This window comes from Takifugu rubripes, chromosome 13 (genome assembly GCF_901000725.2).
Source record: "Takifugu rubripes chromosome 13, fTakRub1.2, whole genome shotgun sequence".
Taxonomy (NCBI): Eukaryota; Metazoa; Chordata; class Actinopteri; order Tetraodontiformes; family Tetraodontidae; genus Takifugu; species Takifugu rubripes.
The window spans coordinates 19730627-19742669 of record NC_042297.1 but is presented as its reverse complement, the minus strand read 5'-3'; the positions used below and the strand labels follow the sequence as shown (position 1 = coordinate 19742669).

The following is a 12043-nucleotide window of genomic DNA, read 5'->3' as shown; positions in this document are numbered from 1 at the left end:
TTAAGTGACTGACTGGAGGGACTGCAGAGCCACAACGAGCTGGACAGCAGAGTCCTGCTGGAGCACAACTGCAGCTTTCACACGGATCTTTTCATTTCACGGCTCTGAGCAGGAAATATTCTGGTTTTACAAGTCTTACGGTCCCGGAACATCTCTTGAGGCTCAGCGTGGGCCGACGGAAAACATGAAAACACATTTTCTGCATTTTTTTGTGAAAGTCACGCGCAGCGCGATGCCGCCCTCTAGCGGCGCGGGTGGAAATGCGACGAGATTCACGCTGCAACATTAATTTTAAACTAAAATATACGTCACGATAAACAGAAGACTGCTTTTAATCACCAGGCTTCATTCTGTGCTGTCAGGCTGATAAGTCCCATTCTACAGGACCTTTTTTTAATGAAGGCACTGACACAAACCAGATCCTAAACACACACGCGCGCGCGCACGGTGTGCCGCAATGTTTTAGTCTCATGTCATCCTATGCAGACACAGCCCAGTATCACAAATCACAATAAGTTTCAAGGGACCTATTGAGTTTACACAGAGATGCGTGTACAGTTGAGAGAGGCAGCGCAGCCGGTTGAACCTGCTCTCAGAGGTATTTTACACCTTCAGCACAGGCAGCTCACAGATAAGGTCACATCTGCCAGTTTAATTAAAACGCAATCCCACGAAATGTCAACAAAGTTACTAAAAGAGTTCAATATTATATTAATATATATAATTCCTGACTGGGACAACAAAACAAATCAGTGGAATGAACGAAAAGGAAGCTGGTTTCTTTAATTACAAAATAATTAAATTTAATTAAATCAAAACAACAACACCCAAAACTAATTTCTGTAGACGTGTCACCCTTGCAGTATGTTTCACATCTGAGAAACATAGCATTATTCTAAAACTGTGTTATCTGTGATGAAGTGCCTGCAGCCTTGTGCCTGCACACATGACTCTGGCCGTCGAGCTGCAACACAGAGAGCCTCAGAGGTCATCAACCAAGGTGTCCTGCTCTTACATTAGCCAGACACAGAGGAGGAAAAGCTCACTTATCACTCAACTTTTCAAGTTTTGTGAGGACAAAATCCCCCAAACTGGGACGAGGAGTCATCAGACGGGTCGTTCGTGGCAAAGCGTGAGGGCACAATCACATCAGTGAGACATTTATGGAGGAGGATTTTATGTGTAACGCTGGCTTTGGATCCCCGCCTGACCGTGTCACTGATTGTGGGAGTAAACACGGCGTGTTTGATATCTGGTTGCTGATTAACGGCTCCAGTCTGAAAAATCCCTCAAATGTGGTTGTGAGAACGTTTTCCCTTTGACCCTATCGGTGCATTTTTGACATAACTTGGGCCAGAACTGTCTGTCTGTCTGTCTGTCTGTCTGTCTGTCTGTCGGTCGGTCGGTCGGCCACGTCCATGTCGAAACTGAACGACCATCTTGTGGCGAGGCTTCAAAAAAACATTAACATTTTCATAAAATTAATTATTGACTGAGAACCTGCTGCATTCGGAGGCATAAAAACGGAGATAATCCAGTTTCTGCCTTAATAAGATGATAAAAACAGGGTTGTCAAGGTGAAGTGTGGAAGAAACGTCGAAGAGAGGCCGACTGCGGATACAAAAACCACCAAAAAGTGGACGTTCAGCAGAGTCCCGCTGTGGCTGGATTGGGATAAAGTGATTTATTAATATTCAGCCGGCCAAAGTATTTGTGTGAACTATTTGTAATTAGATAAGCTCCATTTTCCAGGTCTGATAGTTTTATATGAAGACAGCAGGAAGTACAGCATATAAAAACACCTTTAAACCCTACTGCAGCATTTATGACATGATAATGAACATGATAATGAGCATTATGTTATTATTATATAATAATGAGCATTATGTTATTATAACGCTGCAGATGTTTAATGTACAAATATTTGCTTTAAAATAACTCAAATGGATCCAAACACAACTTCCCAAACTTGCTCTTTCAAGATTGTTCTGTTGTACCAAGGTTTTACCTAAAAGACAATATTAGCCCAATAAGAACTGAGCTGATATTGGCGTCATGAGGAAGGACCCGTCAGAGCGGTGGCCACTCCTGTCAGTGAGACAGGCTCCACCCGTCTCACCCGCCCTGAGAACGTCCTGCTGTCAGCGCTGGAGGTGCAGAGGTGGGAGGCAGCTGAAATGTGGCCCGACAGGTCTGATGGGAGCTCAGAGACACACAGGCACAGAGAGTGAACGACAGAGAGACACAGAGAGACAGAGAGAGAGAGAGAGAGAGAGAGAGAGAGAGAAGGACAGGTTGACAGTCAGTCAGTCAGTCAGTCAGTCCGACGGGAATTAAAACAATGGTGCACTTGTGTTTGTGTTGCTGAGAGGGAAACTGGTTCTCACCCGATCACCTTCACTGGCTGTGAGGAGCCTTCCGTGGACCCCCCCTCCCCACCAGCACCCCCAGCAGCAGCAGACAGGACAGGCTGGAATTTCCCCTCCTCTTTTGTGACCGGAGCCGGGGGTCGATGGTCCCCCTGAGGGTTTGAGGAGAACTCAGGAAGGAGAGCGAGGAAGGGGTGGGAGGAGGCCGGGAGAGGGAGAGGAAGAGAAGCGAGGAGCGGAGCGAAGAGGAGCCATGCGTCGCTACGGTGCAGGGCCAACCGTGTCCCGCACCACCACCGAGGACCCCCAGGAGTTTCTAAACGAGGTAAGACTCCCAGCCAAACCTCCTCTCTCTTCCTCTCTCCGGGTCCCCTCTTCTCCCTCCTCTGTGTTTTGCAAACAGGTCCCCTCCCATGTTGCTTCTGCAAACACTTGTTTCTTGTCTGTCTTGAGGGTTTTCTGTCCCGGGACCAGCAGCGGGTTTTGCTGCAGGATGTGTCCGGTAACAGGAGCGTGTAATGGGAGCTGCAGCAGCCTCTCATGTCATGTTTATTTGAACAGCTCGCCCATCAAATGGCCCATTGTGCCGAGAGTCCTCCAAAGTTGATCCCACCATTGTCCAAGAGAGAAACACCTCAGTATTACTGGGCAAAACATGAATGAAGCCAGCAGATTTAGCGCCGACTGTGTCCAGCGTGCTGCGTTTATAAGAGCTCTGGAGCTCCGGAGCTGCTCTCATGCCTCATCTTCCCTCCTCCTGCTCATGAATGCATAATTGTAATTAATCATTTGTTTGCACAGCATCATCTGTGGGGTTTTTTGGTCTTTTACAGCGAAGGATCAGACGCCTCAGGTTGACGCTGCACGCAGGAGAAAATGAAAACAAGGAGGCAAAAACTGCCAACTCAGAAGAAGTAAGTGACTCAGGAATATCATAGGAGCGCTCCGCCTCACCTGACAGCTCTATTAAGCCTTAATAATTAGACCTGAATTACCTCCCCGTTCAAACAAAGTCTGCACCACCTGATTTAAATGTACAGCAACACACACACACACACACACACACGCACACGCACACACACACGCACACGCACACACACACACACACACACACACACACACACACACATGAGGGTTGGCACCTGAATCCCTAAATTGCAACATTACTTCATCATTTTTAACCAGAGTAAAAATACATTGAACATATAATTGAAAGAAATGGCTGTGATTTATCTTGTTTTTGTCATCTGGTTACACAATCATGACACATGGGTGTGTGCGTGTGTGTGCGTATAAGATACTGCACACACAGCTGTTCCCCATTGACTTCAAAGCTCCTCTCAGACTCTGTCAATCTCACTTATCACTGAAAATATTTGAAATGCCTTTGGTGGACGTATAATTTATGTCCAACTGAGGCTACTGAGCACTTGAAAGGCTATAAAACAGTAAATATAGCACACACACACACATACACACACACACACACACACACACACACACACACACACACACACACACACACACATGTGTCTGCAGAGGTGCAACAGAAGCGTCTGTGTGTTTGTCCATAATGTGACTGTACATTCAGTCCTTCATGTGTTTGTTTTTGGAGCTCCGCTTGTCTTTATTTGTTTTGAGGATCAGGAGGCTGATTCAGAGTTTCTGTGTGTGTGTGTGTGTGTGTGTTGGGGGATCTTTTCCTCACACTGCATGTGAAAGGTGCGTTTTGGGCGACCCTTGGCCGTGCGGCGCGGCGCAGGTGTAGCTGCCACGCCTCCACACACTCCACTGATAACACACTGCTCTCACCTCTGGATGTGCTTCCCCCGCCGAGGACGTGACCACACCCGCCGCGGCTAATGCAGAGGACAGTGGGGTCAAAGGTGAACGCGGAGCGGAGAGGACACACGTGTGAGCTGCAGTGACGCGTAGCCGAGTGTTTGCTCAGCGGCTCTGCAGCAGCTCTGACAGCGGCCGTAAAAATAATATTAAATGTTCAGCGTCGTTTGTGAATTGGGCTGTAGCGGCTGATCGATGTCCCACCTTTGTTGTCATGTTGTGGTACCACGGCGGTATCCTCGCTAGTATATTCTAAAGACAAAAGTGGGCGTCCTGGGGTAGCTTTGTTGGAAAATACTCTATACAGCTAATATGAGTTAGCTAGTGGTATTGGTTTTCTGCGTGTGTGCAGAATCAGATGCACCAGTGCTGACCTTGAACTTGTTTTAAATCTTTATACGTTGTAAATATACTTAAGACTTAAAACAAGCAGGTTTATGCAGAAATATGTATGTAAAATTGTGCTGGAAGGAATATTTGTCCTGCTCGTCATGTATTGAGTGTTAAATAGGAGAGGAAACTTTTGACGGTGTTGTTGTAGGTTAGAAGGATGCTGCATAAAGAGGTTATTTACCAGTAGATTTGTAAGGGTGTAGCCTGTAAACTGACACGCCTCGGGAAAAAGTCCAACAAGTGACTTTAGCCTGGTTGGGATCTAATATGTCCACAGCCTGACACACACAAAGGACCTGGACACAGTTGCTACATGCAAGTTTCTGCTCTGACATCATTGAATGTCACAGTAAGAGTGCGGCGAGCTGCCTGAGAGGCTCTCGCCATGATTGTAAAAGCAGCTGTGCTGGAAATAACGCAGCCACCCCGTCCGTCATCAGGTTCACAATGTGGCCGCAATATGCTGCACGGGGAGCGATTTTATGTGCAGGTGAAGCAGTAAATAGTCCAACAGGAGCCTGACGGTATTATTCAAAGGTTTTCACCTGCTTGCATAATCCAGACAACTGTCTGAGAGCGCACGCCGTGAGGGGGCAGAACAAAGGGATCCCAGTGTGACCCTCCCACCATCACCACAAGTTCAGCTCCCAGAAGCTGCTGTGAGCGGCCGCCTTTGTGGTCAAACACTGGCAGCATTGAGAGACGCAGAGCTGCAAGGAAGCTGCAGGGTGGAAGACATAAAGCTACGCGCTGCCCCCAACACATGCAGACACACACACACACACACACACACACACACACACACACACACTCACACACACCCCTCGAATGGAATTCACATCCGCAGCAGAGGACCTCCCCAGTCTGCATGGCATGTTATCTGTCGATAGAGGACACACACACACAAACATGTGTGTGTATCTCGTTACCGTGGATACCAGCGCTGCTATTGTATACGGGCGACGTCGCCCTTTAAGTTATTTGCAGGAGTAAATAAGCAGTGTGGTTGTGGCTTCGCTCATTTGGCCTGCTGCCTCCAGCAGAAGCAACATTTACTGACGAGTTCCTCTTTGTTTCTATGGAATCCAACAATGAACAGGAGGTGCCGGAGGTGCTCGGTTTCGCATGTTTATGTGGTTTCGTGGTTTATTTTACACATCTCCTGAAGTCAGATAATCAGCTGTTGTGTCGACCCTGTACTCCCTCCCCTTTTAAGGTCTAATAAAAGTAAATATGTGTCTTGTGATGTAACAAAAACAGAAACTCTTTTAAATTGTAGGCCAAGAAGGAGAACAACGTCAAGGAGACGTGGCAGAAGAAGAATGGGCTGATCCAAAGAGAGAGGCCGGCCGGCAGGGAGTCGCCCCAGCAGGTAGACGGTCTGAGGCGGCACACGAGTGGCAGACGTGACGCCGTGACGCCGCTGTAGCCTCTCACCCGTCCTGGAAAACATCCTGCACCAGCAGTTCTGTCCCCAGTTAAAAATTAACAAATACCCGGAAAAACTGTTTGTAGTGGCAACAATCTGCACTCAATTATTTATGGAGCACATTGTGTTTAATGATGGACTTGCTGTGCGCGGCGCCTGAATGCAGAGGTTCAATAGAGACGAGTTGAGCTGCAGAAACGTGATACCCTCGGTACACCCTGCATTTTTTCAGACGCTTGTTCCCAGCCTCCTCTTTCCTGTGCTCAGCGGCACTGGAGCCTGAAATACCTGACCGAGTGCAAATATGCAGACACTAGCATCAATGACATGTGTGCACGCAAGCAAGCGCATGAATACAGAAATGCAATAAAGGTGTGAATCAGCCAGGACGTCCGGAGAAACCTGAACTGTGGATTCTTGCCCCCCTCAGTCCCACGCAGACATGACCAATGGGGTCCCAGAGGCACCGCTGCAGCACCCTGAGTCCAAAGTGTCCGGCGCTGTGCAAAAGACTGGCCCGGAGAGACAACGGGAGGTGATGGCCCGTCAGTGGACGGTCGGTCACCTTCAGGATGAGATGAGGTACATCAGAGAGGTGAGCGGACACAAAGGCAGCAAACAGCCGGGCCTTCGCTGGGTCTATTAGGCGGTGGGACGTTCTCCTCTCTAGAGCTCGCCTGCTTCGACGTGTCTCCTTACAGGTGAGAGACTCTTTGGAGAAGGTGAGGGAGAGGATGTACGGACAGTTTGGCGGAATGCAGCAGTCGATGCAGAAGCTTTCCCGGGAAATCAGGGTAAAGAACTCTGCAGCTCCATGTGACTGCCTGAGAAAGCGTGTGAAGCTGGAGATAAACGTAAAGATGCACGCTACCGCGTGGGTTTTGCAGGAGGCTAACACACATCGGAGGAGTCTGGAGTCAGAGGTGAAAACCCGGACGTCAGCCATGGACGCCTATGACCAGATGAACGGCTCCCTCATAGCTGATAACATCAGCCTACAGGTAACGCATGTAACACAGTCTTTTGTCCTCTACTGGTCTCCACTGGTACTGCACAAATATACCAGAAAAACAAGGTTTCCGCTTCAACGAGCTAATTTCAGTGCCTGATGTTGAAGACCGGGCATGTGGGACTCAATAATGTGAAGCAACTCGTTACTGTGTTGACAGTTCCTGTTTGATTAGTGTTGGTACCTGAGGGTTGCAGCCATGGCAACCTGGGCTACACTTGTTTAGCCTCCTTTCCCTAAGTCTTCAATGTTTAATCGGTTGTGCTTTGGCTATTATTAACTCACAATGCTGAGTTTGTGGACTTAGGTTTGATCACAGTGTGGCAGATGTTTGTTGGGCCTGGGCCTCAAGGCTTCTACCTGAAAAATCTCTTGATTATGTGGCAGCTTTTGCACACTTTCTGTGTACATTGGTACTGTTATGTAAATGTAGAGATTATATTGACTCAAAACTCCCTCAGAAGTGTAAGATAGGTGAAGCTGTGCCCTTCAACAGCTGTCCATCAATAAAAACAGGTGGATTTATAAGTAGAACGTGCTTTCTGTTGCAGAAATCTCTCCTGGACAGCTGCCAGAGCAGAATGGACAAAAGAGAGGAGCTGAAGAGTCTGAAGAACACCTGTGAGAAAGCTCAGCAAAGCCTTCAAGAGAAGGAGAAGGAGCTGGCCGCTGCCCGGGCTGAGAACCAGAATCTTAGACTACAGGTAGTCACGTCCCTGGCTGAAGTCAAAAGAGAAATAAGATTTAAACAGATCGACATATTCCCGAGCAGTTGAGGGCACAAATCTACAGTCTAATTTATAAAATCACATCATTCAGCGTATTTAGGATAACAGACACGGCTTCAAAGCAGCAAACATGTATGGAAGACATCTTCGGTCCAAAGGTAATAATGAGTAATGGGACTTCATTCCTGGTATCCAGGTGGAGTCTTCTCAGGAGGCTCAGACTCAGGCGCTGCAGGAGCTGTCGGCCAAGCTGCAGCAGGACTACGATGAAAAGCTGCAGGAGGAGCAAAAGAAACACCGAGAGGAGATCGAAAAACTACAGGTCTGCACTGTTTAATCAGCAAATAACCTGCGAGGAAAATGAGAGGAGACAGAGTTTCTCACGAAGCTCTTAAGCCTTTAATGGCGCTTTCTTAAATTGCTTCAAATAACCTCAAATCACCTTTAAAAGTAGCAGTCTGACATGTGAAGTGAAAGATATTGGACCTGACGCAGGCCCAACTGGATGACTACATCCTGAGACTAGAGGAGGCAGAGGGAAAAATCAGAGCGGCAGAGGCCAAGATTGCTGAAAAGGACCAGAGGATCGTGGAAGTGGAGCGTCTGCTGGGCTGCATGGGGAAGGTAAAGCAAGTGTTATCACGATTGTTGCTATCATCATTGGTGCTATTGTTTTGGTTATTATTACAACAGGAAAAGACTGAACTCCAGGCAAAGCTGCAGGAATGTGAGCAGCGCCTCCGCCTGTTGGAGCTGACAGATACAACTGATGCAAGCGTGGCCAGAAGGTAAGAAAAAGAACATCCACCCAACACAAAAATGTCAAATTAATCTCGCCCGGGAAACGTCCTTAGATAAACTTTTTAGAAACCAACTGAGCGAGCACGATGCCGAGGTGCTAAATTCCAGGAAAAGCAGTGCGAACTCCTTCTCAGCCTGGTGTGTGTTGACTCCCGGCTCCTTTAGGTCCAAAGATCTGCAGACCGAAACTACAGGCCTCCGCGAGAGGATCAAACACTTGAACGACATGGTGTTCTGCCAGCAGAGGAAGGTCAAAGCCATGATCGAAGAGGTGAAGACAGCTCATTTATTCTCTGCTCTGGTGTACCTGCACCATGAAACTGGGCGTGGGAGAGGTCCAGTGAGGAGATTTGCTCAGCGGTATTAAGAACATGGCCCAGAGTCAACAAAGGAAGGAGGAATCTGTTTGATATGAAATAACATGAGAAAAAAGCAGCAGAAGTTTCCCTGGGCCCCAGAATCACGTCAACGTGAAAGCCAACAATAACCTTCAGATATCTGTAGTTTCTGAATTATGACTGAGATAGATTAACTCTGCAGATGCCTACAGATAGACGTATCTTCCTAGCTGATGTATTGACCATCAGGCCATCTGTGATCTGCTGGACGCCAGTGCAGGAAACACTCATTTCACCTGAATCTCACCTTTCTGACCCAAGGTCGAGTCGCTGCGAGCTCAAGTTGCCCAGAAGGACATGTTCATCTCGGAGCTCCTGGACAGAATCGCCATAGTGGAGTGTGAGGTAGGATGGCGGGGGTGCAGTGAGGGGTGACGCGGCGTGGTTGCATGTGCACGTGCCTGTCGGACTGGGCTGCTGAGTGCTGTCTGCATTGCCTCCTCGTGTTGCACCTGTGCTCATGAAGTGACTTTGGTCCTTTGCATGTGCCTGACCTGACAGTGTTGTTTCGTCTTTTCCTTTTCCTAGAATAATGAATTAGAAGACAAGCTGAAGTATTTTATGTCCATACAGAATAGGCCAGAGGGGGCTTTGGAAACCAGGGAGGTTGGATTGGGCTGTGATCTGCTCCCCAGGTAACGAGCACCGTCGGGGTTGTGGTTACGTTTGCTGTTTGCTCCAGAGGTTTCTCACGCTGATGTGTAAATGTGTGACCTCCAGACATGCACCCGAAAGCCTTGATGTCACACCCCCACGTGCACGGCCTCACCTCCACCTGTCACCAACCCATCAGTGCCCATCTTCTGCCCAACTTCCATCTTTTGCAGAATCCCCCATTTCTGAAGAACCTCCATTTTTCGCAGAACTTCCATCTTTTGCAGAACTTCCATCTTTTGCAGAACCTCCATTTTTCGCAGAACCTCCATCTTTCGCAGAACCTCCATCTTTTGCAGAACCTCCATCTTGTGCAGAACCTCCATTTTTCGCAGAACTTCCATCTTTCGCAGAACCTCCATCTTTCCCAGAACCTCCATCTTTTGCAGAACCTCCATTTTTCGCAGAACTTCCATCTTTCGCAGAACCTCCATCTTTCCCAGAACCTCCATCTTTTGCAGAACCTCCATATTTTGCAGAATCCCAAATTTCTGAAGAACCTCCATCTTTTGCGGAACCTCCATCTTTTGCGGAACCTCCATCTTTTGCGGAACCTCCATTTTTCACAGAACCCCCATCTTCCACCGATCCTCCATCTTCCCCAGGACCCCTCTCATCCTCATCCTCCACACCTACTTCACCCATCTCACGACATCCCTTTTCCTACCTGATGTCACCCATCCACGCACGGACGTTCAGGTCCAACAACCCCCCACCCAGCAGGCTGGGGTCCAGTTTGCTGAGGTACACTCCAGTTGAGTACAGCCGTTTGCTACTGTCCTCCTCCTCCAGCAGGTCCTCTGAATCTGAGCCTCCCACCAGTTCAGTCCGGTTTGGGTCAGACGAGGTGGACGCACAAACAAACACTGACAAACCATCGGCTCCTGAGGAATCTGCTCCAGGCCTGAATTTACTGCAGCCTCGATCAAGAACGCCTCAAGTTTATTCACCTTTCCTGAAGCTCATGGAGTTTACAGCAAATATAAAGATCGACTGAGCATAAAATACATGAAAACATGTGTCCCCTTATGAAGCATACATCTCACCATTTCTTCTCTTTTCCTTCTTTTTTAAAGAAATAATATGCTGGTTGTTAGATGGCACCAAAGTGTGGCTATCTGACCCAGTGTACTGGGGATTTAGGGGAGATGGAAGTTTAGGATTCAAATGTTTCCATCGTTCATTTATGGTTCTTTTCCCCTGTTTTAAAATATAGCTCAGTTTACTTTCAGCCTTGCAAGCCAGTGACTGTAAATATTCATCAGTCAGGCATTTATTCTAGAGTAGTAATTTCTAAAATGCATATCTCTTAATTTCTGAGAGATTTTGATGCATATTAGATTTTTTTTTTAAGGATTGTAAAAAAAAAAAACTGTCTCTGCAAACAGCTGAATTTGAATGTGATCCAGCAGGAAATGTAAAAATATGATTTTTTTTTTCCCAAGCTTGTTTGCACATGCAGTAGCACTATCCTGCTGTTCTCCGTTGCTCTTGGGTGTAGATAATCCGATGCGTGACAACATTTTTAAGTGATATATTGAAGGATTTTTTCCCATTTGTTTACTGCGATTGAAGCCTACTTACTGCATCCTGCTCACTGAACTCTATACGTTCACTATTATTGACGATGTTCTCATGTCTGTTATGTTTCTATTATTTAATATTTGCTCTGTAAAAATGGAAGGAATGCTATTTTCTTATTGTCCCATGTATTTATTGACATGCCTTGTTTTTTATGTAGGTGGTGGAAATGAATCTCGATATTGGCAACAGGGTAATGTAATGTCATATTTAAGTGCGTTTCTGTGATAATGATGATAAATCTGTTTGATCGCTGTAAGAATGATGACTTTTGTGGTGACTGCCATTCCTGAGCCACAGACACAAGTATTAATCCGATGTTGTCTGCACTGCCACACTGGTGAATTGAACCTTTATGAAGTGCCTTTTCCTTATTGATACATATCATGCTATTAATAGACCAGTGAATCTTTGAATAATAAAGTCTTTTAATATACAAAAGGGTGTCAATCAATATAAACCCACGCTCCCACACAAACAGTTCATTCTATGAATACATATGTATAAACTCAGTACCTGCTAAATGGTATCAGCAGAACTGAAGATACTGAGCATATTTTCTTAACGTTCATACATTGTACAATAAGCATTAAAGCATTTAATTAGACAATGGACAGGCTGAGGCCTGAATTAAACATTGTGGAACATCTGAACTATTGTTGACTCCAGTGTTGAAATCCAATTGAAGCACAGCCAAAGAAAAAGGATACAGCTGGGGCTCATTGTTCATTAGATGTGAGTGAAGTTGGCTCAGAGGTCAGGAAGCATCTGATCGGAAACACCGAGGTAGTAAATGTCAGACTACGAATACTTTTTCATGGGCCCATTTTATGTTTATC

General features: G+C 46.7%; 1 protein-coding gene across 4 annotated transcripts; it reads left to right on the top strand.

The window, feature by feature from the left end:
• Window positions 1–2128: 2128 nt before the first annotated feature.
• myzap (myocardial zonula adherens protein) lies at window positions 2129–11645 on the top strand. Of its 4 annotated transcripts, none has more exons than XM_011610300.2 (14): window positions 2129–2694; window positions 3203–3283; window positions 5884–5976; window positions 6464–6628; window positions 6735–6827; window positions 6921–7034; window positions 7594–7746; window positions 7967–8092; window positions 8266–8394; window positions 8464–8558; window positions 8737–8842; window positions 9231–9314; window positions 9543–9604; window positions 9690–11645. In XM_011610300.2, the coding sequence occupies exons 1-14, from the start codon at window positions 2623–2625 to the stop codon at window positions 10618–10620; spliced, it is 2304 nt and encodes a 767-aa protein (XP_011608602.2). In that variant the 5' UTR covers window positions 2129–2622; the 3' UTR covers window positions 10621–11645. The 4 variants fall into 4 exon arrangements, with proteins under 4 accessions (XP_011608602.2, XP_011608604.2, XP_011608603.2 ...); XM_011610302.2 differs by having other exon boundaries at window positions 2130–2694; window positions 10416–11645; XM_011610301.2 differs by having other exon boundaries at window positions 2130–2694; window positions 9498–9604; window positions 10416–11645.
• Window positions 11646–12043: the final 398 nt, after the last annotated feature.

Excerpts from the sequence above, each read along its gene's own strand:
- myzap (XM_011610299.2), top strand. The coding sequence starts at position 2,623 with ATGCGTCGCTACGGTGCAGGGCCAACCGTGTCCCGCACCACCACCGAG. Across the intron at positions 6,629-6,734 it reads AGATGAGGTACATCAGAGAG|GTGAGAGACTCTTTGGAGAA; the intron begins GTGAGCGGACAC and ends GTCTCCTTACAG. Across the intron at positions 8,843-9,230 it reads TCAAAGCCATGATCGAAGAG|GTCGAGTCGCTGCGAGCTCA; the intron begins GTGAAGACAGCT and ends TTCTGACCCAAG.